Source organism: Trichomonas vaginalis, chromosome I, assembly GCF_026262505.1.
Source record: "Trichomonas vaginalis G3 chromosome I, whole genome shotgun sequence".
Classification (NCBI taxonomy): Eukaryota; Parabasalia; order Trichomonadida; family Trichomonadidae; genus Trichomonas; species Trichomonas vaginalis.
Genome location: NC_067203.1, coordinates 4310428 through 4332915, shown reverse-complemented (window position 1 = coordinate 4332915; position 22488 = coordinate 4310428). Strand labels below are relative to the sequence as shown.

At 36.1% G+C, this 22488-nt stretch overlaps 10 protein-coding genes and 9 pseudogenes across 19 annotated transcripts, besides 1 other annotated feature; 12 read left to right on the top strand and 7 right to left on the bottom strand.

The window, feature by feature from the left end:
* Positions 1 to 1844: 1844 nt before the first annotated feature.
* Positions 1845 to 22488: part of a mobile genetic element that runs on past the window's edge.
* On the bottom strand, positions 1956 to 2834 carry TVAGG3_0927520 (uncharacterized protein; the record flags this gene model as incomplete). The annotated part of the gene is made up of 1 exon (XM_051252462.1): positions 1956 to 2834. The coding sequence occupies one exon, from the start codon at positions 2832 to 2834 to the stop codon at positions 1956 to 1958; it is 879 nt and encodes a 292-aa protein (XP_051078036.1).
* On the top strand, positions 3306 to 4266 carry TVAGG3_0927510 (annotated as a pseudogene). The gene has a single exon. A coding segment is annotated over exon 1 (961 nt).
* Positions 5101 to 6519, top strand: TVAGG3_0927500 (annotated as a pseudogene). Its single transcript has one exon. A coding segment is annotated over exon 1 (1419 nt).
* TVAGG3_0927490 lies at positions 8606 to 9062 on the top strand (annotated as a pseudogene). Its single transcript has one exon. A coding segment is annotated over exon 1 (457 nt).
* TVAGG3_0927480 lies at positions 10139 to 11131 on the top strand (annotated as a pseudogene). The gene has a single exon. A coding segment is annotated over exon 1 (993 nt).
* TVAGG3_0927470 (protein of unknown function, DUF4108 family) lies at positions 11167 to 11586 on the top strand (the record flags this gene model as incomplete). Its single annotated transcript, XM_051252461.1, has 1 exon — positions 11167 to 11586. One exon carries the CDS (start codon positions 11167 to 11169, stop codon positions 11584 to 11586), a length of 420 nt encoding a protein of 139 aa, XP_051078035.1.
* TVAGG3_0927460 lies at positions 11603 to 12053 on the bottom strand (annotated as a pseudogene). Its single transcript has one exon. A coding segment is annotated over exon 1 (451 nt).
* On the top strand, positions 12090 to 12963 carry TVAGG3_0927450 (annotated as a pseudogene). The gene has a single exon. A coding segment is annotated over exon 1 (874 nt).
* On the bottom strand, positions 13653 to 14257 carry TVAGG3_0927440 (annotated as a pseudogene). The gene has a single exon. A coding segment is annotated over exon 1 (605 nt).
* Positions 15053 to 15253, top strand: TVAGG3_0927430 (uncharacterized protein; the record flags this gene model as incomplete). Its single annotated transcript, XM_051252460.1, has 1 exon — positions 15053 to 15253. One exon carries the CDS (start codon positions 15053 to 15055, stop codon positions 15251 to 15253), a length of 201 nt encoding a protein of 66 aa, XP_051078034.1.
* TVAGG3_0927420 (uncharacterized protein) lies at positions 16263 to 16637 on the top strand (the record flags this gene model as incomplete). The annotated part of the gene is made up of 1 exon (XM_051252459.1): positions 16263 to 16637. One exon carries the CDS (start codon positions 16263 to 16265, stop codon positions 16635 to 16637), a length of 375 nt encoding a protein of 124 aa, XP_051078033.1.
* Positions 16666 to 16950, top strand: TVAGG3_0927410 (uncharacterized protein; the record flags this gene model as incomplete). The annotated part of the gene is made up of 1 exon (XM_051252458.1): positions 16666 to 16950. One exon carries the CDS (start codon positions 16666 to 16668, stop codon positions 16948 to 16950), a length of 285 nt encoding a protein of 94 aa, XP_051078032.1.
* On the top strand, positions 16973 to 17558 carry TVAGG3_0927400 (annotated as a pseudogene). Its single transcript has one exon. A coding segment is annotated over exon 1 (586 nt).
* TVAGG3_0927390 lies at positions 17591 to 18291 on the top strand (annotated as a pseudogene). The gene has a single exon. A coding segment is annotated over exon 1 (701 nt).
* TVAGG3_0927380 (uncharacterized protein) lies at positions 18341 to 18604 on the bottom strand (the record flags this gene model as incomplete). Its single annotated transcript, XM_051252457.1, has 1 exon — positions 18341 to 18604. The coding sequence occupies one exon, from the start codon at positions 18602 to 18604 to the stop codon at positions 18341 to 18343; it is 264 nt and encodes an 87-aa protein (XP_051078031.1).
* Positions 18635 to 18880, top strand: TVAGG3_0927370 (uncharacterized protein; the record flags this gene model as incomplete). Its single annotated transcript, XM_001284385.1, has 1 exon — positions 18635 to 18880. The coding sequence occupies one exon, from the start codon at positions 18635 to 18637 to the stop codon at positions 18878 to 18880; it is 246 nt and encodes an 81-aa protein (XP_001284386.1).
* TVAGG3_0927360 (DNA/RNA polymerases family) lies at positions 18903 to 19070 on the bottom strand (the record flags this gene model as incomplete). Its single annotated transcript, XM_051252456.1, has 1 exon — positions 18903 to 19070. The coding sequence occupies one exon, from the start codon at positions 19068 to 19070 to the stop codon at positions 18903 to 18905; it is 168 nt and encodes a 55-aa protein (XP_051078030.1).
* On the bottom strand, positions 20043 to 20841 carry TVAGG3_0927350 (uncharacterized protein; the record flags this gene model as incomplete). The annotated part of the gene is made up of 1 exon (XM_051252455.1): positions 20043 to 20841. A coding segment is annotated over one exon (799 nt), but the record flags the coding sequence as incomplete, so codon positions are not given.
* TVAGG3_0927340 (phage tail repeat-like family) lies at positions 21086 to 21670 on the bottom strand (the record flags this gene model as incomplete). Its single annotated transcript, XM_051252454.1, has 1 exon — positions 21086 to 21670. The coding sequence occupies one exon, from the start codon at positions 21668 to 21670 to the stop codon at positions 21086 to 21088; it is 585 nt and encodes a 194-aa protein (XP_051078028.1).

The following is a 22488-nucleotide window of genomic DNA, read 5'->3' as shown; positions in this document are numbered from 1 at the left end:
TTATTTTCATCATCATTTATAATCTTGTTCCTATATAAAGTTATAATAAATTATCGTCAGATTCTAATATTTATGATTCTTACTACTCAATTCAATATAATTATGTTAGTCACTCATATTCAGGAGAATAATTTAAAAATCTATAGCTCATATTTTGATAGTTATATATTTAGATGATATATATTGCAATTCCGGTTTCAACACGATCAAATGCCAAACCAAGACAAAATATATATGAATTTTTCAAAATATCGATTTACATTAGAATCTATATCTAATTTTATCAATACACAAGTAGGGAATGTTCAATACATCTTTGAGCAACGTGAATAGCACAATTTTATAGGATTATTTGTTGATTATATAAAATATAAGCCAAATCGAATCTGCTGTATAGTACTTTAGTTTATCATTGAATGTTAAATGTGTTCATATAAATATTTGAGTCAGATATCGCATTTTCTAATTTCAAAATTTATCTCATGAAGTTAGAATTTATTTGATCATACAACATCATGTTAGTCAAACCAGAGTTCAATGGCGATTCTAAAATGGAACAAATGCATGTTTTATCAAAATGTTAAAATATTAATCTAAAAAACTTAATATCTAACCAAACCATTCTAGAATTATTATATACAGGTATAGGCAATCTAAATGCACACGGAATTCGGAAAATTAAAAAGAATATTTATGAGATTATTAAATCTTATGTAATTCAATGAAAAGTAGATAATATGAATATCTATAGGCTATATATCAACATATGAGTTTTTGGTTTGACCAATACTATACTAATGTGATCAAATTAATCTGATTTCTTAGATTTTCATTTGAAGCATTTGCAGTAGTAGGGGTACCTTTATATATTAACATATTAAAAAATTGCGCTCCGATTCGCAGTTTCTTCATGATTTTGAGATTGCATTAGATTTCGCGATGCAGAAAAAAATCACTTTAGATTCCCGTCAAACTCTAAGTATAAGCATGTCTCTATATGTAGAAACTGTCTGCGCTATTTATTTCCCGGCTCAAAAAACCACGGTGTCTGTGTGAGGAAAATACCCATTTTAGGACCCTGGGCAGGGGGTCATGAAAATTTTCCAAGAGTTGGAAATATAGGGTATTGAAAGTTTTAGTAATTCAGATAAAAATAGTTTACTAATATTTTGTGTATAATGACTATCTTAAAAAGCAAAAAAAAAATAATATATATTTTTTTGAAATAATTTTGATTTCGAAAAAAGTTTTATGTTCGGCAAATGAACTTCAAAACAAGATTTATTATAGGGAATACTAACCATTATGCAATGTACTTATGGACTCCAAAATTAATTTTAAAGTATTTGATCGCGCCTCCATCTAAAGGGCTGTTTTTTTGTGAATATGAAGAAACAGTGCGGACCATTATTATTTTCTATCCGTAAACTCACATGATTTATATACAAAAGTTCTTAATTTTTGAATATATAAGTATTTTGCGAATATATTGCTTTTACTAATAAAAAGTCAATAAAATACAATATTCATATATATTAAAATATTATTCATTTCATATCAACCCTTGATTGAAGATAATCGAAATCAAGAAATTTTCTAGTTCATTCAAATCAAAAACTGAACTGATCATTACAATTTTGATATTATACAAATAATATTTTAATATTTATAAAAGCCAAATTCCAGTTTTTTAGGAAATTTGCAATCTACTTTTCAGATTTGGGAAACTTTTGTTTCTCTGGAATCCCTGTTTTATAAGGGGTATTTCAATTTTTTTTTGCGCGTGGATGGGGTTTTGAGATTTTGTATCTTAAAAAGAATGTGATAATTAGTTTCTCCTAAAAAAAAAAAAAAAAAAAAAAAAAAAAAAAAAAGGTAGTGGGGCTTCCAGGGGCTGCGCCCCTTCTAGCCCCGAAGATGTTTAGTATAAAATGAGGTTTTTATTCGGAAAATTGTTAGTCTTCTGGTGTGAATTCGGAGGACTCTTCGTGTTTCTCTTCTTCGTGTTTCTCTTCTTCTTCCTCTTCCATTGCTTCTGGGAAGAAGTCTTCTTCTGGGTCGAAAACATTATATAATGTGTAATTGAATGACACATTATATCTTTGTTTGAGTTCGCTCTTGACAAAGAACTTAGTTCCAGGAATACAGAAGACTTCTGTGCGTTGGAAAAGCTGATGTCCTGGAACAAATTTGGCAATTAGAGACTTCTTTTTTCCGAATTGTTCAGGAGTTTCCATGACGACAGTAACAACATCTCCATCTGCGAGGTCTTGTTGTTGTTCGGAAAGGTAAAGAGCAATGATATAAATGGTTGCTGCGTTGAATTCGAGAAAGTCGAATTCAAATTGTGTTGTCGTATAGCATTCAAACCATTTTGTACAGTTGTCTCCGAACTCGTCAACGTATTCATCTTGGTCATATCCGTAACTAAAGACTTGGAATTCGGCAATTGTCTTGTCGAATGACCGTTGGATGTTACGAGGAAGATTTTGACGAACTTGGTATAAAGTTCTCAACATTATAAGCTTAGTAAATGTTGGAAAATACTGAACTAAGACATCGCTAAGCTCAATTGGACTTGGAATTGTCTTAGTAAGTTCAATTGAACTAGCAATTGCTTTGTTCAGAACTTCACAGAACTGAGTATTGTATGTAGCGTCTGGTTGTGTATTTTCTTCGGCGTCTTTGAGATATTTAGAGCAAATTTGTTGAAGAATTTCTCTTAATTCGCTGTTAGACTTTTTGGTGGTTATTCTAACCGCTGTGCCGGTTCTTGGAGGTTGTGGGGCTTTGGCTTTGGTTAGCGGTTGAGAATTGTTAATGTTGGCTTCCATTAGACAAAAATAAACTGTTTTTTTCGGACTACTCATAGAAAAGTTTAAAATAAACCGTTTTCGTCAACGGTAACCCCCTCTATTTTTTTATTTTATTGAAAAGTCTCCGTTGGCAAACCGTTCCATCTCAAATATTGAATGAACTATAAACGTTTTTTGTTTTCTATACATACTTTTTTGTCCAACGGTAAAACTTTTTACACAACGGTTTTTGAGAGTCGTCGCCGTTGACTTTTTTGTAGAGCACTCAAAATAGTATAACTTTGTCCGGACAAGTAAGGGTCTATCGTCGCTACAGGAAAAGTTACAGGCGTTCCAAGGAAGTATACTTTGAGAAGCCTTTCCCCTTTTAAAACAAGATAGGACGGTTATTTTACAAAACTGTCAACACTTTGACCGAGTAGTTTTTTGTGCCGAACAAAAAGTGTCATATAAACATCTGTCAAAAACCGCTTTTTAACTTCACTTAAAATGCCACGTAAGCTACGTAAGAATATACGTAAGAGGAAGAGAGCATTGAAACATCCAATAGTAAGACTGACACCACAACAACAGTTGCAACAACAAATGCTGAATGACCCCACTATGTTGCAACAAATGTCAAGCAATCCTATGCTTTTAAACCGAGTTATTGGTGCACAGAGTGGAGGTTTAAGAGCGGCACTTTTAGCGAAAATGGCAGGCTATGGTGGAGCTGCAGACGGAACAGCCTATAACCCTCAAAGTCAAATGAATTTGAGTTCACTCAAAAATCAAATAACAGATGTCAAAAAGTCAAACATAGACATACAGAAGCAAATAAGTGAAAACGAAAAGAAACTAGAATATGACAGACACACAAAGAAACTCAATGAGTTAAACGTAGAGAAAAAGAAGAAAGAAGAACAACTGAAAGAACTAAGTACAGAGGAATATGCGAAAAAAGTGTCAGAAAAAGCAGCAGAAGTAGCAAAAATGGAACAAGATGTCATAAATTTGAAAAACCATACTACTCATATAAAGTACTGAAAGATGAAGAGATAAAACAAAAAGCCCTGAAGACATATATGGATAGCGATGAGTATAAAAAAGAAGTTGAAGCAAATGTAAAGGCAGAAAAACTTTTACAGTTGCAAAACCAAACCGTACAGTATGAAAACTTAGCACAAGAAAGTAAAAATAACGACGCAGCCATGCAAAAGGCAATGAAAAGCGCAGAATATATAAAAGCCAACAATGACTGGTTAGATGCCCAAGCCAACGCTAAAGCAGCCCAACTCATAGGGTCAATAAGGACAAAAATACAAGCGGATGAAGATAGTTCAAATGAAGCTTTAACAAATGCTGACTTTAAGAACGCTTCGAAGCTCTTCATAGTAAGGTGAAACAAGTGAACGACTTCTCATCTGGAAAGAAACTGAAGTCTGAAGGTTTCGACAAAGAGTTAAGAGAAGTAGCACAAAATATGACGAAAATAACAGATGCAGCAACGAGACAGGCAGTTCAAAGTGCCTATGACGCCGTTAGAGCAACTGTTGTGAAAAGTCAAGAAAAAGAGTTACAACAGACCAAAACAGACCTAGTAAATGCTTTCTTAAAAACGAAAAGTCAGGTAGGACATTACGCTGCAGATGGAACATATGTGCCAGCTGGTGGAATTTATATACCACCAAACCCTCCAAGAGAAGCACCTGCACCAGGACTACCTAAAACATTTACATCGTCACATGGACATAGACACAGGCATGCACCAAAACCAACACAACAACCAACAGTTCAAAACCCTGCACAACAACAACAACAACAACCAACACAACAACCAACAGTTCAAAATCCAGCACAACCAACAGTTCAAAACCCTGCACAACAACCACAAACAGAGCAAGGACATAAAAGAAGTAGAGAACAAGGAAACCAAGAATTCTTAAAAATGCTTAAAGAAGACTATGGTTACCCAGATACTATTGACTTTAGTGACAGATATAAAGAAGCTATTAGAAAGTTCAAGGATGGAAATACTGACCCGAACCTATTTAGCTTTATGGCTCAGCACCAAAGGATATAATCTCAAACCTGGAAAATACAAGCTCGCTAAGGGATATGATTTAATAGCATATCATCCAAATGACATGAACGAATTTACTCCGAGATATTTGATGTCAGAGCTAAATGACAATTCAACTCTCTTCATGAAACGCGTAAAAAATAGAGACGGAACGAAAAGAAAGGTTTATGAGTCGGATGACTTAGATAGGGAACTTTTAAAAACGGTCTCGGAATATATGAAATGCCAGCAGATGAGGTACAAGAAACTCCACAGGAAGAAGTTCAGATACAACCAGACATGGAAGAAATAGTTCAGCAACAACAGCTAGAAGAGCCTGAAGGAAACGAACAAGTCCTTCCTTTGGAAACTAACTTCACAGAACTAGATGAAGATTTGGAACAGCCGAAAAATCTTGACCCTCAACAAGAGTATGCGGAGAATATGGAATATTTCCAAGAGTCTAAAAAAAATTCGGCTGACATAGTAGAAGAATATCGAAAAATGTTTGCCGACATACAAAAGACTCCAACACCAGATGAAAATATCAGCATAGAATGGAAGAACTGAAAAAAAATGTACACAAATACAACAACCCTTTTTACTTACGAGCATTTAACGTTCAATCTTCGGATGAACTCGGTGAAGATAAAAGGTTAAATTTCAAGAAAACATATAGAAATGAAACATTGTTTAAAGTTCATTCAGAACCTAACCAAGATGGAAACAAACCTACTTTTGTTTCTGCAGACGATGGAACTACAATGAGATGGGGTCATAAAGCTAACCCGGATAGGTGGTTCATAAACTTACAACCACAATTCCAAGAAGTTGTAGACGCAATGGAAGTCAATGGTGAACCAGATATAGCTGGTATTTTAAGCGCGGCTTTAATGCCATTGAAAGATATGAAACATGCAGATATTTTGGACCAGTATGAAATGAACATGGCTGATGGAAATATAACACCTGACGTTCTAGAACATTTATCTCAAAGAACTACACAGAACCATAGAGATGGTATATTTGGTGAAGAGTTTAGAAAGAAAGTTAGGGAGAGGAAGGAAGAGAACCTATTGTACATGACCTTGCAAACGAAAGTTTACAAAATGTCATAAAAACTTACTTTGCAGACAATGAACTGAGAAGGGATGAATATTTAAGAAAACTCAAATGGACAGTACCAAATGAAATGTTAGTATTGAAAAACATGTTCCTTGACAAAATAAAACCAACTACAGAAATAAACGACGCAAGACTGAAAGATTGGGTAGAAGCTTTCCCATTCACAAAAGATATAGTTGGTAACATGGAAAGAAAACCAGAATGGCTACAAAAACATATATTTGGAAACGAGCATATTCCATATGGACAGGCACTGTTTGAAGAGCTTGAACCGAAACTCAGGAAAGAGTCATGCAAACAATACGCGAAGACTCAAATACAGACTATGACAAACTCTTTCTAGGATATAGGTTACCTGAGATGGGCGACCAGAGCCAAAAGGCAAAAAGGACATGGGAAATTTGCAACATACTAGATGAACATAATGCAAAGATGCAACAACTTCAAGCAGAGGGCAATGAAGGAAAAAGAAGAGTTAAAAACTCAGTCAGGAAGAAAGTAAAGCTTGGTCCACGTGGGTTCTATTATGACATATAAATCCAACTATTCTATATTTTTACTCATATGAAATGTACGCCGCTCAGAATATAACGCCAACAGTTTTGGATGCTATGAATGGAAATGTTTCCGAATGGTATAACGAATGCGACAATGCCATTAGAAGGTCAGAAATAGTTCCTGGAACTTACGAATATACAACTGCTGTTTCTTATGGAAACGTAGGTGAGTTTGGAGAAGGTTCTTCAACAACAGTAGATATTGCTTGCGACAGGTTTCATATAATTTCTATTGACAACTCTTTCTTATACGTGGAACAAGACATTGAAATAAAACCTTCTGCCAAGTTGTCTGACAAGAAAGGTTGCAATGGAATTTTCTATGTCGGATACCAATATGCTCCAGAAGTTTTCATGGGATATAAGATATATTCTAACTCTGACTTAGTTCAAACAGTAACATGGGCAAACTATGAATGGTTCGCTTTGAGAAACTCAGTACAACCACAAGCTAGAGAACAAACAGACCAGTATGCAACTATTGAGAAAATAAGAAGACTTGACCCTAACGTTCCAGGAGTTTATGTTAACCTTTCTGGACAAACTGCAGCAGCAGTAACCAAAGTAAAATTGAAACTTAGAGTTCCTTTGTCATCTTTCCTCATCTTCAGGTTTTTAAGATACTTGCCAAACTGGGCAGGAAAAATTTCTATCGAACTTACTCCAAGCAAAAATAACTTAGTCATTGCACCAACACAAGACCCATTCACTCTTACAGACGTAAAGGGAGCAAATCAAACGTCATTCGCCGACTTTTGCAAAGACAAAGTTGACTTAGACTTTGGTTTCTCAAACCTCAACACTGAAGTAAACTATATTCAATGCTGCTGGAACTGCTTGGGACCCAGTTAAGTTCACATGCGAAAAGTTTGAATGCAAGAGAATAGAAAGCAGACTTGCAGTCTATATGTTGGACCCAGATATTTCAAATGCTTTAGCTGCCAAATATATTGCAGTTCCACTTATGTTCCCTATACACCAAATATCTGTCAAAGACTTTGCAGGTGAAGTTGGAAACCAAAGTGCTGACCCAGGTGCAAGAACAGATATTGCTTAACAACTGCAATGAAACATGCAGATACTATGTTTGTACTGTTCAGACGAACTATAAATGACTATTCTTGCTTCTACAACCCTGGTATTAAATACCATATAAACATAGATGGCAAATACTATCCAAGAGAAGAATATTCTACAGTTGAGGATATGAGGTCATACAACTTGACATTAGATGCTATGAACTTTAACAACAACTTCACAACAACCATTAACCCTGAAATGCAAAGTTCTATTATGCCATATGTGAAAGTATGGACCATACAGGAGCTCAAAAACTCAATATACAAATGGAGACCGTTCAAACTTTTGGCTTGGCATTCCATTTGCTGACTCAGAAGACTTTATGGGTGGTATTTCAACTGTTGGTACAGTTCAAATACAATATACTGGTGACAGAGACGGTCCAAATGAATTGAAAGCAAAGAAGTTTACAAAACCAATAGCACTTTTCACGGAAGATGCTCTTTTGAAATTCGTTCGATGAAACCTGCTGGGGCTCCTCAGATTGGTATAACGACAGCTTCCATCGAGCAGATTTTGGCAGCAGGTCAGTAAGTTGTTCTTGAACTGACTTCTCTCCGTCAAATATTGACAGTACGCCAGTTTTGACATAAAATTGTATTATAAACTTACCTTTAGAAATATCGGTCAGTTTTGTTGTTATATTTTTGTCTGCTTCAAGAACTTTCACCATTCGTTATACCAACTTTCTTTGCTTTATGAAAATATTTTGGTTCAGCAAAGACTGCTATTCTATAACATTTTCCATTGTTTGTATAAAGAACTATTCTGTCAATGTATTTGTATTGTTTGTGTGTGTAAACTTTGTTTGCTTCAATTCGAAGAGATACTCAAATACGTCCATCTTTTTATTCTAAGTAAAATGTCATTTCCGAAAAATAGAAGCGTAAGTGTTTCAAAAGGTTTAATGGCGGTGGCAGATGTGAAGTTAAATTCACCAACTCAAACAAACAGTCAAAGTGTTGTTGTCAATGTCAAAGAAAGAGATGTTGAAGTGGGGAAACCATACGAAGACGAAGATGGTATAACAATAGTTCCTGTAAAAGAACAACCAACATACCTGAAGTTAGCAGAGACTTAAGTTCTGTTGCAGATATTCGAAACGACTACCAACAACTTAAAGACAAACTTAAAACTCAGGAGAAGATTTGTCAAGCTTTGGGTATAATGTTAAACTTGGTCGAACACAACCCTGTAAAAGTGAACTCATATGTCATCGCACCTCATGAAATTTTGAAAGAACTATTGAAACTTTTGACAGAGGCAGACGATATAAACATCAAAGAAATAGAACCCGACATTGCTTGCTGTGGTGTTTCATATAATGTCATTGACAAGATATACGTTATGAAAGGAGGTGAAACGTTGAACTTAAAATATAGTTTCCCAGACGTCATAAAAATATTTGACGACCACAACATTTCATTAAAATTTACTTGCTAAGTAAATGGCAGAAGACATAGTGGTTTATACTATTACGACTAAAAACCCTGAGTCATATAATTCTATAACAACAAACTTACAAAGTCCTCAAGGACGATATTGTAAACTAACCTTAAACACAATGACGACTAAAGCCTGTTTTGCTCTTTTGACACCAGAAGACTTTGTTGTTGTGAATGGTAAAAAATACTTCTTTGAAGATACTTACTCAGATATACCACCAACAGGTTTTGTTGACTTATTTAATACTTTAAGGACGGATGTAACATGTGCTGCAACTAGAGCAGGTTTCATTATGTTTGGATGTCCGACTGAGTTTACTATAAACGATATGAGCTATAATACAAAACTTATATCTGGTTTTTACTACCAACAGTTTCCTATAACAGGAAAAGGTGTCATACAAGGAATGTCTGTTCCATTGACTTTAAGTACACCATTTATATATTGTTTCAAACTTAGGTTCAAAGTGTATTCGAATGTCGACAGAAACTACTATGACCAAAAGATACTCATGCGTATAAACAACACTTTCTCTGCTGGTTTGCCTATTGTTCATTCGAATGCAGAGTTTTCAGCTTTAGTAAACTCAAACACTTTAGCAAACATAAACTTAACCTTAGTTGACGCAAACTTTGTTCCTGTAAAACTTTTATGTCCTATGTATTTGTCAATGACGGCAGAAAGTTTCGAATTGGAAGATGCAACTGGTGAAAGTATTGTACTACAAGAACAACTTCAACAACAAATAGCTCAAGAACAACAAATGCAACAAATGGAACAAATGCAACAACAAAGTCAAGAATAAAAAATATTTTTTTTTATTTTTATAAAAATGTACAGAATAGACGTTTCAGATTTTTATGACTTCCAAGCGTTCAGAAATATGTGTCCATTTAGAGACTATAACAAAGCAGTCGAGAATTTGAAACGTTTAGTCATTTATGTTGACTCTGCCCCAGAATGTTATGTCATGAAAGAATGGGATGTTGTCTTTAACAAACCAAGAGCAACAATAGTTTCAGAACAAGAATGTAGACAGAAAACTTAAGAAAATAAAAGTCGTACAAGTTGGCATGAAGATGTTAGATGCTTGGGATATCTTATTGTCAAAGTTAGAAGATTTTTCAGTTCGAGGTATAAAGTTCTATACACCATCTCCAAACTTCTATTCTATCTTCACTGGATATAAATACGAACAAGTAGAATGGAAAGAAAATGTTATAGAAGCTTGGTTAGACCATGTCAAAGAAATTATATGCAATGGAAACGAAAGAGTCTATGAGTATATCTTATGTTGGTTTGCAAACATCTTACAACATCCAAGTGCTAAAAATGAAACTGCTCTCATTATAATTGGAAAACAAGGAACTGGTAAGAACACTTTCTTTACAGATATTTTGCAAACTGTTAGAGGGCTATTCGAACCCTAATATGACAAACTTAGAAAACATCTGCGGTAAATTTAACTCTTCAATAGAGAATATGAAACTTATAGTATGTAACGAACTTCAAAGTATAGATACAACAAAAGTTTTGAAACTCAGATGCTTTGAAGAGTCTTATAACAGACAAAGTTGGAGTTGTTGAAAGAAAATATAAAGACCAAAGAGTTTGTGAAAATGTTGCAAACTTCGTCATGGTTTCAAACAACGCTGTTCCGATGAAGTTAGAAAGTTCTGACAGAAGATATGTAGTTGTCAGAACGTCAGATTCTCATATGCAAGATACAGAATATTTTGACGACTTAGCAGAAACTTTGACACCTAACTTTTACAACCACTTGTTCTCATATTTTATGACATTAGATATTTCTAAGTTCAATCCAAGACAAATTCCATATACCGAAGAAAGACAAACATTGTTAGAAGCAAACAAGAGTGTATATGAACTGTTTATAGATGAGACTAACTTTGAGTGTTTAGATGAAAGGTCATTGTACGATCGTATAAACAATATTGTCAAGAGTATGGTTATATGGCAGCTCTAAACGAACATTCTTGGCAAATGTCAAAAGTCTTTTAGATGTTCAGAACGGCGTATATACAAAGAAAAATTTTTCTGAGTAAATTTTAAAAAAATATTTTTTTATCCGATAGAAAAGATGACGAAATTCATCTCAGTCAACAAGTACATGTCAGGACTTAAAGAAGAACTAGACCCATTCGCTTATTTGAATGTTTACTTCTACCATTTTGAAAAGTCTACATTTGACAAAGTTTGGAACATCGAACCAGTTAAGTTTGCTATTGTGACTAAAAATGGTGCGAAATTTGAAGACTTAGACATAGAAGGTTTGTTAGCAGTCAAAGAAAATTTTGACAGAAGGTTCTCAAACCTTAAAGAAGGCAAAGCATACAAACTTGTTATACCTTATGAACCAAAGAAAGCAGACGACTATGAATATTATGAGTCTAAGATAGTTGAAGTTCAAGGTAAATTGGGTAAAAAGATTTTAGAGTCTAAGCCAGTGTTTGCTCCTAAAGAGGAAGAGAACATTGACATTGACCCAGAAATGTTCTAAAAATAAAATTTTATTTTTACATGTCAATCTCACCTTCTCTGGAACTGGTTCAGGTTCTTTCTTCTCTTCTTCTACTTTCTTTTCTTTCTTTTCTCTCTTCTTCTTCTTTTCTGGTGGAGTTATGTCAAATTTCTCGAACCATATTTATGTAAAAGTTCTTTGTCCTTTAATAGCTCTTCTATTCTGTTTTCTATTTCATCTTCAAGAACAGCGCATGTGCTTCTTTGCATTCTAAGAACTTTTGTTGGACTTCATCTTTCCAATCGGCGTCATCTCTGTCAACAAGTCTGTCATTGACAAATTTTAAGACTGCTCTTTGTAATGTTTTATGGTTCTTGTCATATTCCCAGAAACAGAACTTTAGAACAAATTCACCTTTCTTGTTTACACTATGTAAGATTTTATGGTCGACAGATGTTTTGAGTCGAAAAGTTGTCTCGAATATAGATAGCGAAATCGCTAGACATTTTCTAAAAGATAAAAATTTTAATTTTTCTAAAAATATGTTAGAAAAAAAGTTTGCTGACATTGACAAGAAATTTGAGAATGTTTTAAAAGAACAAGAGGAAGTTAGAAAATGCTCAGATAAAACCCATACATGACAAGTTCTTATTTGCTCAGAATGGTATAACAGGTCTAATTGCACCACCTGGGTCGGGTAAGACTTTCACTTATCTTAAAATGGCTGCACAACAACAAGAACTAGATGAGAAGAACCCATTCTATGAGTTAGTTGTCATTTGTAGTACTTCTGGTCAATTTGACCAAACCGTCAATTCGTTCAAAGATATTATAAAGAAGTCTAAGTTAGTATGTATAAAAGACTCTGAGTTGTTAGATTGGATAAAGAAGTACCAAAGAAGAGTTTTGAAGTACAATGCTATAAATGAGTATGTCAATTCGAAGTTTAAAGACCCAAATGAGGAAATGCAGAGAATATTAGAGAAGAAACACTTCAGAAACAAACAGAAAGAGATAGAATACATTTCGAAGAAATTGCAATCTTACGATTGGAAGACTTACCCTCACAGATGTCTTCTTATCTTAGATGATTTCGCCTCTCATCCTTTGTTAAAGAACAGAGAACAAGATATGTGTCGAATTCTTAAGAAGCTCAGACACTTTAACATCTCAGTTGTCATTTGTGTACAGACAGCAAAGAGTTTAAGTAAGGATGTTAAAAGAATACTTACTGATATCATACTTTTCCCTGGATTGTCCGAAGACGATTTCATGGAACTTATGAAAGAGTCCATGGCAGGTAAGTTTGACAGACATGAACTCTGGGAGAAGTACAAAGTCATACAAGACCCTCATACTTCTTTCAGAATTCACATCTACGCGAACAAAGTTCAAATTGTAAAAAGTCAAGCTTGAAAAATAAAGAGTTCATCTACTCTACTTGTTTGAAGTTGTCAAATACTCTGTTATTTTTCACGATTTTCATGAGTTTTGGCTACCCCTGTAAAAGTCGGTCTAGAGAAATTTCATGAAATTTGGTCATTTTTCAGCAAAAATATATTTTAGGTGAAGAGGTGAGATTTCACCTCTTTTTTCACCTGTTTTTTCACCTCAGTTATTTTATAAGCGTTTCACATGGTAAACGTTATTTTTTAAATTTTGTGAAAACTCAACGGTTTGACACAAGCCCTAAAAATTATTTTACTCAGAATTTTGTTGCTGAATTCAATAAAAATATATTTTAGGTGAAGAGGTGAGATTTCACCTCTTTTTTCACCTCTTTTTTCACCTGTTATTTTATAAGCGTTTTACATGAATTGTATGATGTATATTTGAAATCCTAAACAATTTCGTAGCTTCTATTTCTTCTGTCAGTACATCGAATGTTTTAACGATACCGAAAGTTTCTTTATACTTCTTCTTGACGTCAGATAGAAGGAAATCGTCAGCAGTTGGATAGTTTTTGTTCAGAAATGTCAACATGTCCATTTTATCTTCTGCTGGTTTCTCTGCTTCTTTCTTTAAATCTGCATAGTCGTTTCGCATACGTTCTATCTCTTTGACGGAGTAGTTATATTTCCTCATTGCTGCTTTACATTTAGAACATTGTGGGTTCATTTTAGCATTGTACATTGAAATTTGACCTGCAAGTACAACTAAGGCGTCAATGGTTTTCTTTAACTCAAAAGTTGCTGGTTTTATTTGTTCGTTCCATACTTTACCTCTTCTATCTTTATCTCTTATCTGCCATACACATTTTGCAACCAACGAAACAAAGTTGTCGTAGGTCTTAAATTCTTCAGATTTATATGTCAGAAACATTTTTATATACCATATCGCAGTCTTTGTCCATGACTTTGTGGTTGCAATGAAATCCAAGAAACTCATAGTTTACCTTTCGTATGAACTTCTTTATTTCTACCGAGTCAGTTGCTTTGACTTCTATTTCATCGAATTCAGGAATAGTAAGCTTTTGTTGTTGTATTTCAGGAAGTTTAGGTAGATGGTCAATAATATCCTGCATTTCATAAAGATACTGTTCATTTGTTTCATCTTTCGCACTACAGTCTAAATCTCCTTGGAGAAGTTCTTGCTTTATCTTCTGGATTGTTGTTTCGAAAGTATATGAAGAAGGAATGAAGCTTTTCATCTCTACTAACATTGAAGTTGGGTTCATGACTAAAGAGTTTGGTGCTGTTGTTGCTAACATGTTCTTACAATAAAATAAAAAAATATTTTTTTAAAAAAACCAACTTTATTTTTTATTTCGGGAAAATTCATGAGGTGAAAAAAGAGGTGAAAAAAGAGGTGAAATCTCACCTCTTCACCTAAAATATATTTTTGTCTGATTTACGCTCATTACGATGAAGTTTCGACAAAACATTTACGTTCATGTTTGACAAAACATTTACGATGAAATCATGAAAATTCATGAGGTGAAAAAAGAGGTGAAAAAAGAGGTGAAATCTCACCTCTTCACCTAAAATATATTTTTATTGAATTCAGCAACAAAGTTCAAATTGTAAAAAGTCAAGCTTGAAAAATCTAAGTGTTTAGTCTTAGTAAGATGGTAGCTTCTTAAAGCATATGCCGTCCTTGAGTTTTATGTACGTGAAGAGAAGTACAATGAATTCAATTACGAGTACAATTGCAATGACAACTAAGGCAACTATTTTTGTCTTTTGCCAGCAAGGGTACTTCTTCTCTTCCAATGGTTCGGGAGAACTATACTCACTCATGAGAAATGCCAAAACGGTTTAATAGAAAAAGTGTCATTTTTTCATGTCCGAAGACTCGAAGGTGCAACACTTCCAAAATACCGACGAACTCAGAAGAGCAGCATGGCAGTATCTTCTTGACAACTTCTTTGAGTTCTCCAGGTACACCTTGGAAAATGCTGAAGAACTCCGACACAGAGAATTTGGAGAAATTGCACTCCAATACTACCTTGACAAACAAAGGGTAAAATAAACTAAAAACTTAACGTTTAAAAAGTGACATTTTTATGAGCTCCGAGTCACCGAGAAAACTTGGTCAGATGTTAGCAGCTTACTTCCCTGAGGAGGATGGAAGCGTTACATACGTAAGGTTCAAAAACAACGAACCTGGAATTGCGTACCAAATTCGCAATTACATGACCATGGAAGAGTACGAAAGGTTTCTACAAGAGAAACCAGCTCTAAACAACTCAGAAAAGAAAGAGTAAAAAGTTTAACTCGTAATTGTTTATTTTTTTACTTGTATGGGCAAGCTGCAAGAATGAAGTCGACTATCTCAGTCTTTGTCTTGACCAGTTGGACTGCTCTTGCGAGTACGTCTGTTTTGCGGTCTCCAGCTGGTGTCTGACCTTCGTAATTGCGCATGTTCTTGAGAGCTCCAACTGTAAATGGCTGTAAGATGAAGAGTCTCTCAGACTGCTTGAGGTAGTCTTCACGGTCACGAACCGAATCTGTGGTACGAGTCGAATTGGTCGACCTTAGGGAAGAGACTGAAAGCCTGTCATCTTCCATAGGGGCTGTGGCATACTCTTTGCGTAAACGGTTCAGACCTTCTTCGAACTCTTGGTCTCTCTTCGATTGGGATTGAGATTGGAATTGGGGTGGAGGGTTTGACATGAACATCCAAGGGTTAGGGAAGTAAGGCATGGGTTGAGGAGGGTAGTTTGGAAAGCCTTGTGGTGGGTAGTTTGGAAAGCCTTGTGGTGGGTAGTAACCTTGAGGTGGAAATTGGTAGTAATTCGGAGGTCCTTGTTGGAACTGAGGTTGCTGAGGAGACTGTTGTGGTGCTGGAGCATGCTGTTCCTCTGGCTGTGGAACGGGTTCAGTAGGTGGGACGTCGGACATTCGTTTGTGTCTTAACCGTCTTTGTTCTGAAACAATATAATATTGTCTTGAAAAAGTACAACATTGTCTTGAAAAAGTACAACATTGTCTTGAAAAAGTACAACATTGTCTTGAAAAAGTACAACATTGTCTTGAAAAAGTACAACATTGTCTTGAAAAAGTACAACATTGTTCTGAAAAAGTTCAAGACTTGTTCTGAAAAAGTACAGCTGTACTCAAATTTGAGAGACATTGTACTGAATTTATACAACATTGTTCTGAAAAAGTACAACATTGTTCTGAAAAAGTACAATATTGTCTTGAAAAAGTACAACATTGTCTTGAAAAAGTACAACATTGTCTTGAAAAAGTACAATATTGTACTGACTCAGTATGGAGCTTGACCCCTTAGACGAAGCAATTTATCTAATTGAGGTAAATGAAACCGTGAAGGAATATCTCAGCAAGTGCAAACCAAGCAAGTCCATTGGCTTCTGGTTGTCCAAGAATAGTGTCTTAAAGTTGGAAATTGAAACAGGTGTTGCAATTCAAGTTCCAGAAGGCACTGCATTCGATGATATTAAGGATGTGAAGAAAGAAGCCCTCTTGAAGTTCTTCATGAAACGTCCTTGGATACTACTTCCATATCGTGAGAGCCCAATTCCACGAATTACACAAATTCTCAGAGCACTACTTCACTACTCTGGACAGCCGTTCTTCATAACCTCAGAAGGCGACATCCAACCAATTCTTCAGCCAGTTCAGTAAACATCTCATTTTAACTTCACTTTTTTTTATGTTTTTACTCACACTCGTACTCAACAGGTTTGTGTACAACTATTTCAACTGTGAACCTTGTATTGACCGGTCTTCCTGCAAATGCAAGTTCGGTCAATACACAATTTATGGTGGCAAGAAAGACAGTGGGGAATGTTATTCTGACATCTGTTGTTGCGCTCGAGAGAGAATTGAAATTCCAGACCCAACTCCAACACCAACACTCAAGTTGCCAAAGACTCATGTGAAGAAGAAGCCTTCTGGTAAGTTTCTTATAGCCATATACATGGCACGCTTTGAGTAAAAACATTTTTTTCATTTTTTGAATGAAGCAAGTTAAATTCGTCCCACACCAATCTCAATGGACCGATGAAGAGTTTCAAGCCATGGTTGAAGGCGTTGAGAACGACATAGACGGCGAACTTGAAGGAGCTCAAACCACAATTGCAACCAAAATTGCAGGAGTCAAGGAACAGATAGCTCCACTTAAAGCTACCAAAGCTACTCTTGACCTCATGGATAGTTACCGTTTAGAAGTAAAGAGTGGAATAAGACAATTAAAATTGAAAACTTCTAAACTACGAAGCTATACTCCAAAAGTTAGCAGAAATGAGAAGACTTTACCAGAGCTACTTACATGTAAGGGACTTACCTTCAAGCAGTCCGACCAAAGATGAATTTTCTGACATTGTCCCAATTTTGTCCGAAAGTCAGCTCAGATGTTTTGAACTGCTCCCAACATATCCAGAATATGAACGTTTGCCTGAACTCTTCCGCAATCTCAAAAAACGTTTTTTGGTTCTCATGTTCGAAACTTTTATCGGAAGAGACAACAAACGTTCAGAAGAAGAACAAGATATTATTTTAAACTTGTTGTATGACATAACTGTCATAACAAGCTTTTTGAAGTAAAACCGTCATTCTCAAACCACTTCATTTTTTCGATGTCCGAACAAGCACCGAAGCCAAACTCAATGGCAGATGTCCTTTCAAGGTTGCCAGAAAAGCGCCCAGTTCAAATTCAAATTGCCCAATTGAAAGCTCATCTGTCAAACACCGTGAAGACTCTCCAAAGTAGTCTTATGGAAGAGATGACCAAGCTCAAAGCCGATGTCCTCATGAACCAAGCTTCCAATGAGAAATGCCTGAATGATTTGACGGAAACCTTGCGCATTTACGCGAGAGAGAACCGAGACCTTGCCAGACTCATCTACCGTTTCTTCGAAGAGATAGACGCCATCTGGAAGGTACTCGGAAAGGACAGAACATGCAACACCGTACTTCGTGAACACAGAATTGAAGAAGGAATTGTCGAGGAAGAAGAGAAAGAAGAAGAGAAGAAGAAGAAGAGAAGAAGAGAAAACACGAAGAAGAGGAAGTTTGGGCAACCCTTGTTGCCGATGACGGTTACGAAATTTCCCAACCCTACCCATACCAAATCCGCAACAAGGAGACAGGCAAGGTTCTTACCCCAGTCCTCAACAACTTGGGACACTTGAACCTTACCCTTCGGAATTACGGTACAATTTCCATGGGAAGGCTTGTCGGTATGCAATGGGTTCCAAATCCAGACAAGAAGACGAGGGTCAGACACATTGACGGTGACAAGCTCAACAACCGTAAGGAGAACCTCGAGTGGTTCTAAGAGTAAAAAAGTTTTATTTTAGGGGGAAACCCCAAGTAAATTTAGGTGTTTATTTGGATAAGTATGTGAAATTAAGGTCAATTTGCAAAATTAGTTCCCGACCTTTGAATTGGACTCTTTCGTTCTCCCAGTTGCGTAGGAGGTCGTCCCAGAGGAGTTGGTAGATTTGCCAATCCAAGGACGATTTGTCCTCCCAGGCATTGAGGATGTACTGCTCGTAGAGTCTCATGACCTCTCCCTTGCACCAGACACCCTCTCCCTTGGAACGTAAGGCTTCTTCGAAGTGCTCGAATGCGATTGGCTGCTTGACCATCTGAAATGACACTTTTTGTCCGTTTGGTCAATGTTTGTGTCTCGTGCCATAGTCGACGAAAATACAAACAAACAGGTTATATATGAGTTTGAGACCAAGAATGGTGTAACTCGACCTGTCCGATTCAAAGACTCCGAGGGCGACCATGAAATTAAACGGAAATTAGCTAGGAAGGAATATAAAATGGACTGGTTGCCACCACCTCCACCTCCACCACCTTTACCTGTTCCTCAAGTAAATAAGCCTTTCCCGTTCCCAAGAATTCCCACATTTTAATTCAAATTCGAATAAAAATTTTTTACTTCATGCAATGTTTTATTTCTGTGCCGTCTTCAAGTATGCCCCAGTACTTACGCTTGGAGAGGACATGAACTTCGGTGAAAATTTTGTCCAATTTGAATTGACCCATCTTTTCACCGACCATTCCCATTTCAATGAGTTTGTTGTATCCTTCTTCGTTCGTCATGAGTGCGTCAATGTTCTCATAGTAAACCACACTTTCGATTTGACTTCGGAGAAGAATTTGTTGTAGTTGTCAAGGACTGCCTTTGCGAACTGAGGGTAAGACCAATGTTCGACAATAGGTTTTAATGTGGTTACTAAGCCACTTTGACCTTGAGTGAATTCGTACTTCAAAACAAAAGGAGAAAACCTTTCAACAAAGTTGTCGACCTTCTCATAGTGTTTACTCTTCATCTCTTGAGGTTTTTAATGGAATATCCCCATGTCGAATTCATAAGCAATTTGAGTGTCATTGCAAGTTTGGGGTTTGAAGCTTTCCTAATATCATACAGTTGTTGTATGACTTTTCCAACTGTATAGTTCCTTCCTGGGAACTCACCATCTTCGTTTGGAATTCCAGTCGGGATATATTGGACGAACCTCATGTACGCAGCGTTAAGGTCGACATAGTATATCTTTTCATCTGAGTCGAACTTGTCGCAACCAATGGGTCCAGTTCGTGGAAATTCAAGTGAGTCTCTTATCTTCTGAGAAACTTCCTGTTATCTCATAAACATCGTCGAAGCAACCTGTTTCATATAAAACCTTCTGACCTAACTCCGATGCTCTCCAATACAATTTGACGTCAATTGGATGTCTCAATGGAAGTTTGTTTATAGCATCTTGAAGTTCTTGCAACCTCATTGGAAGTTCTTCTGGTTCAGGTTGGTATCCGAACAATCCAACTCCTTTTGGAACAGTGTACTTCTTTTGTGCTATAACTTTGTCTGGAACAACTTTTGGTCTTACCAACAATGAAAAGTTTGTTTCATCTTTTGGTACAAAAGTTTCTGTCAGCTTGTCATCTGGAATTGGTTCCAACAAACCTTTCTCGAAAAGAATGTTAACAGCTCTGACAATGTTGCATTTGCCTTTCCGAACAATGGGTTTGTAAGACTTTCGTTCAACATGAAGTGGTTGTGGACAATTACAATCTTCAACCATGGTAAGTCTTTGTCAACAACATAGTCGTCATGTGAAGAACCTTTCTCAGTCGGAATGTTGACTCGGATATTCACATTTGCCAACGGTGCAATCTTTGACAATTGACCTCTGAGAATGTACCTTGTCTTCACACATGACTCAAGATACTTCATCTTCTCTTCTGAAACAAGACCAGAGTTCCTGAGACATGTAAGAATGCAAGGTTCATTGACAATTGTTTCAATTGAATTGTAAATTCCATACCTTGTCAAGTCAATGTCAGACTTATTTATGAAGGGGAAGTATCCAGCATGTTGTCTGACTGCTTGAGGGTTAGGTTGGTACCATTCGAACTTGACACTTGCAATTCCTTCAATTGCATTCAAAATGTCTGAGTCGGAGTCAACCATTTGTTCTCTCTTTGTAGTCTTGAAAGCGTCAAGAAGTTGTGCGGCTGTTGTGACATTGCCATGTGCATAGTAAATGTGACCGTCCAAATCTGTTACGGTTAGTCTGAGATTGTATCCTTTCTTATTTCCGTCTTGAATTGCAGCAAGTACACCCATGAAGCCTTCTTTGTTCTTTCCTTCGTCAAAGTTTACTGTAAAGGTTCGACCAGATGTAATTTGACTTCTAACTTCACGATACTTCTCATATGCATATCTTGTTCTTTCCATGGGAGCATGTTTGTCTTCACCCTTCCCTTTTTTCCTTCTCAAAGGATGCAATTGTTCGTCATGTTTCCAGTAGAATCTGGCAAAGCCGTCGTGTCCTTCAACTTGAGGCTCAGAAACATCGAAAGGCATGTCCATAAGACGTTCTTCTTCTAACCTCTCTAACCTGTTTGGATAATTTGCGCGCGCTGTTTCCTAAGTCCATTTCATAGGTCAGACCAGCCAGTTTGTCATAGACTTTTATGGGTCTTCCCTTCCTATATTTAAACTTCTTTGAAACTTTCCAACCATATCTTTTCTAACTCTGCTTTTATTCTAGCAGACCTTCTATCCATTCTATACGGGGGCATTTTTATAAAAATAAAAAAATGTTTTTTTTTCTTTACTTTACATAACCGCCTGCTGCCATAAGTCTTTGACGCCAACCCATACCAGCTAATGAAGGTTGACTTGGTTTAGTTTGGAAACTAACCTTTGGTTTTGGTTTATCTTCAGTTTTTGGCTCACCTTCTTCTATCGGTTTTTCGTCACTTTTTGGTTCACCTGACTTTACTTCACTTGCAGGAACAGTTGTGTCGTCAACATCTTCATAAATATCATATGCCATTTGTTTTTGTTTTCCTTTCAACTTTTTGTGTTTGTTGTAAAGTTTAGAATATTTCGACTCTAAGTCAATGAGATGTTCTATAATGAACTGTTGGTCGGTGAAGAATACCTTCCCATCTGTTGTCTCGAAAGCTCCTTCAGACTTCAATATTTTATTTGTGAGAGTCTGTTTCTTTTTTGAGATACTAGCCGTTCCATTTCTATGAAAAGTGACTTTGTAGTTAGGGTTTGTATTTCCAGACCTGGCACTTTCTATTATTGAATTTTTCTCTTCATCTGTAAGTTCTTTGACAGGTTTTGACAATGGTTCTGAACTTTTTGTTTGTGGTGTCAAATCTACCGTTTCAACTTCTTCGGTCATTTCATCTCAGTAAAAAATTTTAGTTTGGTTTGTTTTCAACTGGTTGTTTAGGTTTTTTAAGTCGGTCTAAAACTTCTTGAGGTATAGGAAGAACTTGACAAACACGTGTGGTTGTAACTGCTGGAAGTCGACAAATCCATCTTGAACCCATTTGTCTCAATGCTGTATTGTTCATTTCATCTCAGTAAAAAAATTTACATTCCCCAAGTTTGAGGCGGTTGAGGTTGGTTATTGTTTACCCATTGTTGTGCATGGTTATATCCTCTGTTAAAGAATCTTTCACCTTGGTCCATATAGTGTCCTGCTTGGTTATAGTAGTCATTTGCTTTGTTATAATAGTTTCCTGCTTGTCTTCCTACATTGTCCATCCATCCTTGAACTTTTCCTCTTGTTTCAGGATTTGGAATAAGATTTGTTGCATCTCGTGCTACATCCCAACCTTTCTGTACAGTTTGTATAATAGGTTGTGCTTTCTCTTTAAGTATACCTAATGTACTCAAAATCTTCCTTCCAACTCCAAATACACCTCTAGCTATTGTTCCCACTGCGGGCAAAAATCTGGATGCAACTCCTGCTAATGCGCCAAATAAACCCATTTCTTATAGGGTAAAAAATGACGAATCCAAACAAGGACCCCTATGTTTCTAAAGCGACAAAGAAAGCACTCATGATAAAAATCTTTAGTTCAACACCAAATGCTTGGTTTATGGATATCTTGGAAAACATTCCGAGGTATAGAGAAGATGGACCTCCATACTGGCTAATATTTGTCGGTCAAAACACAAGATACTGTGAAGCCATACCATTACAGTCCAAAA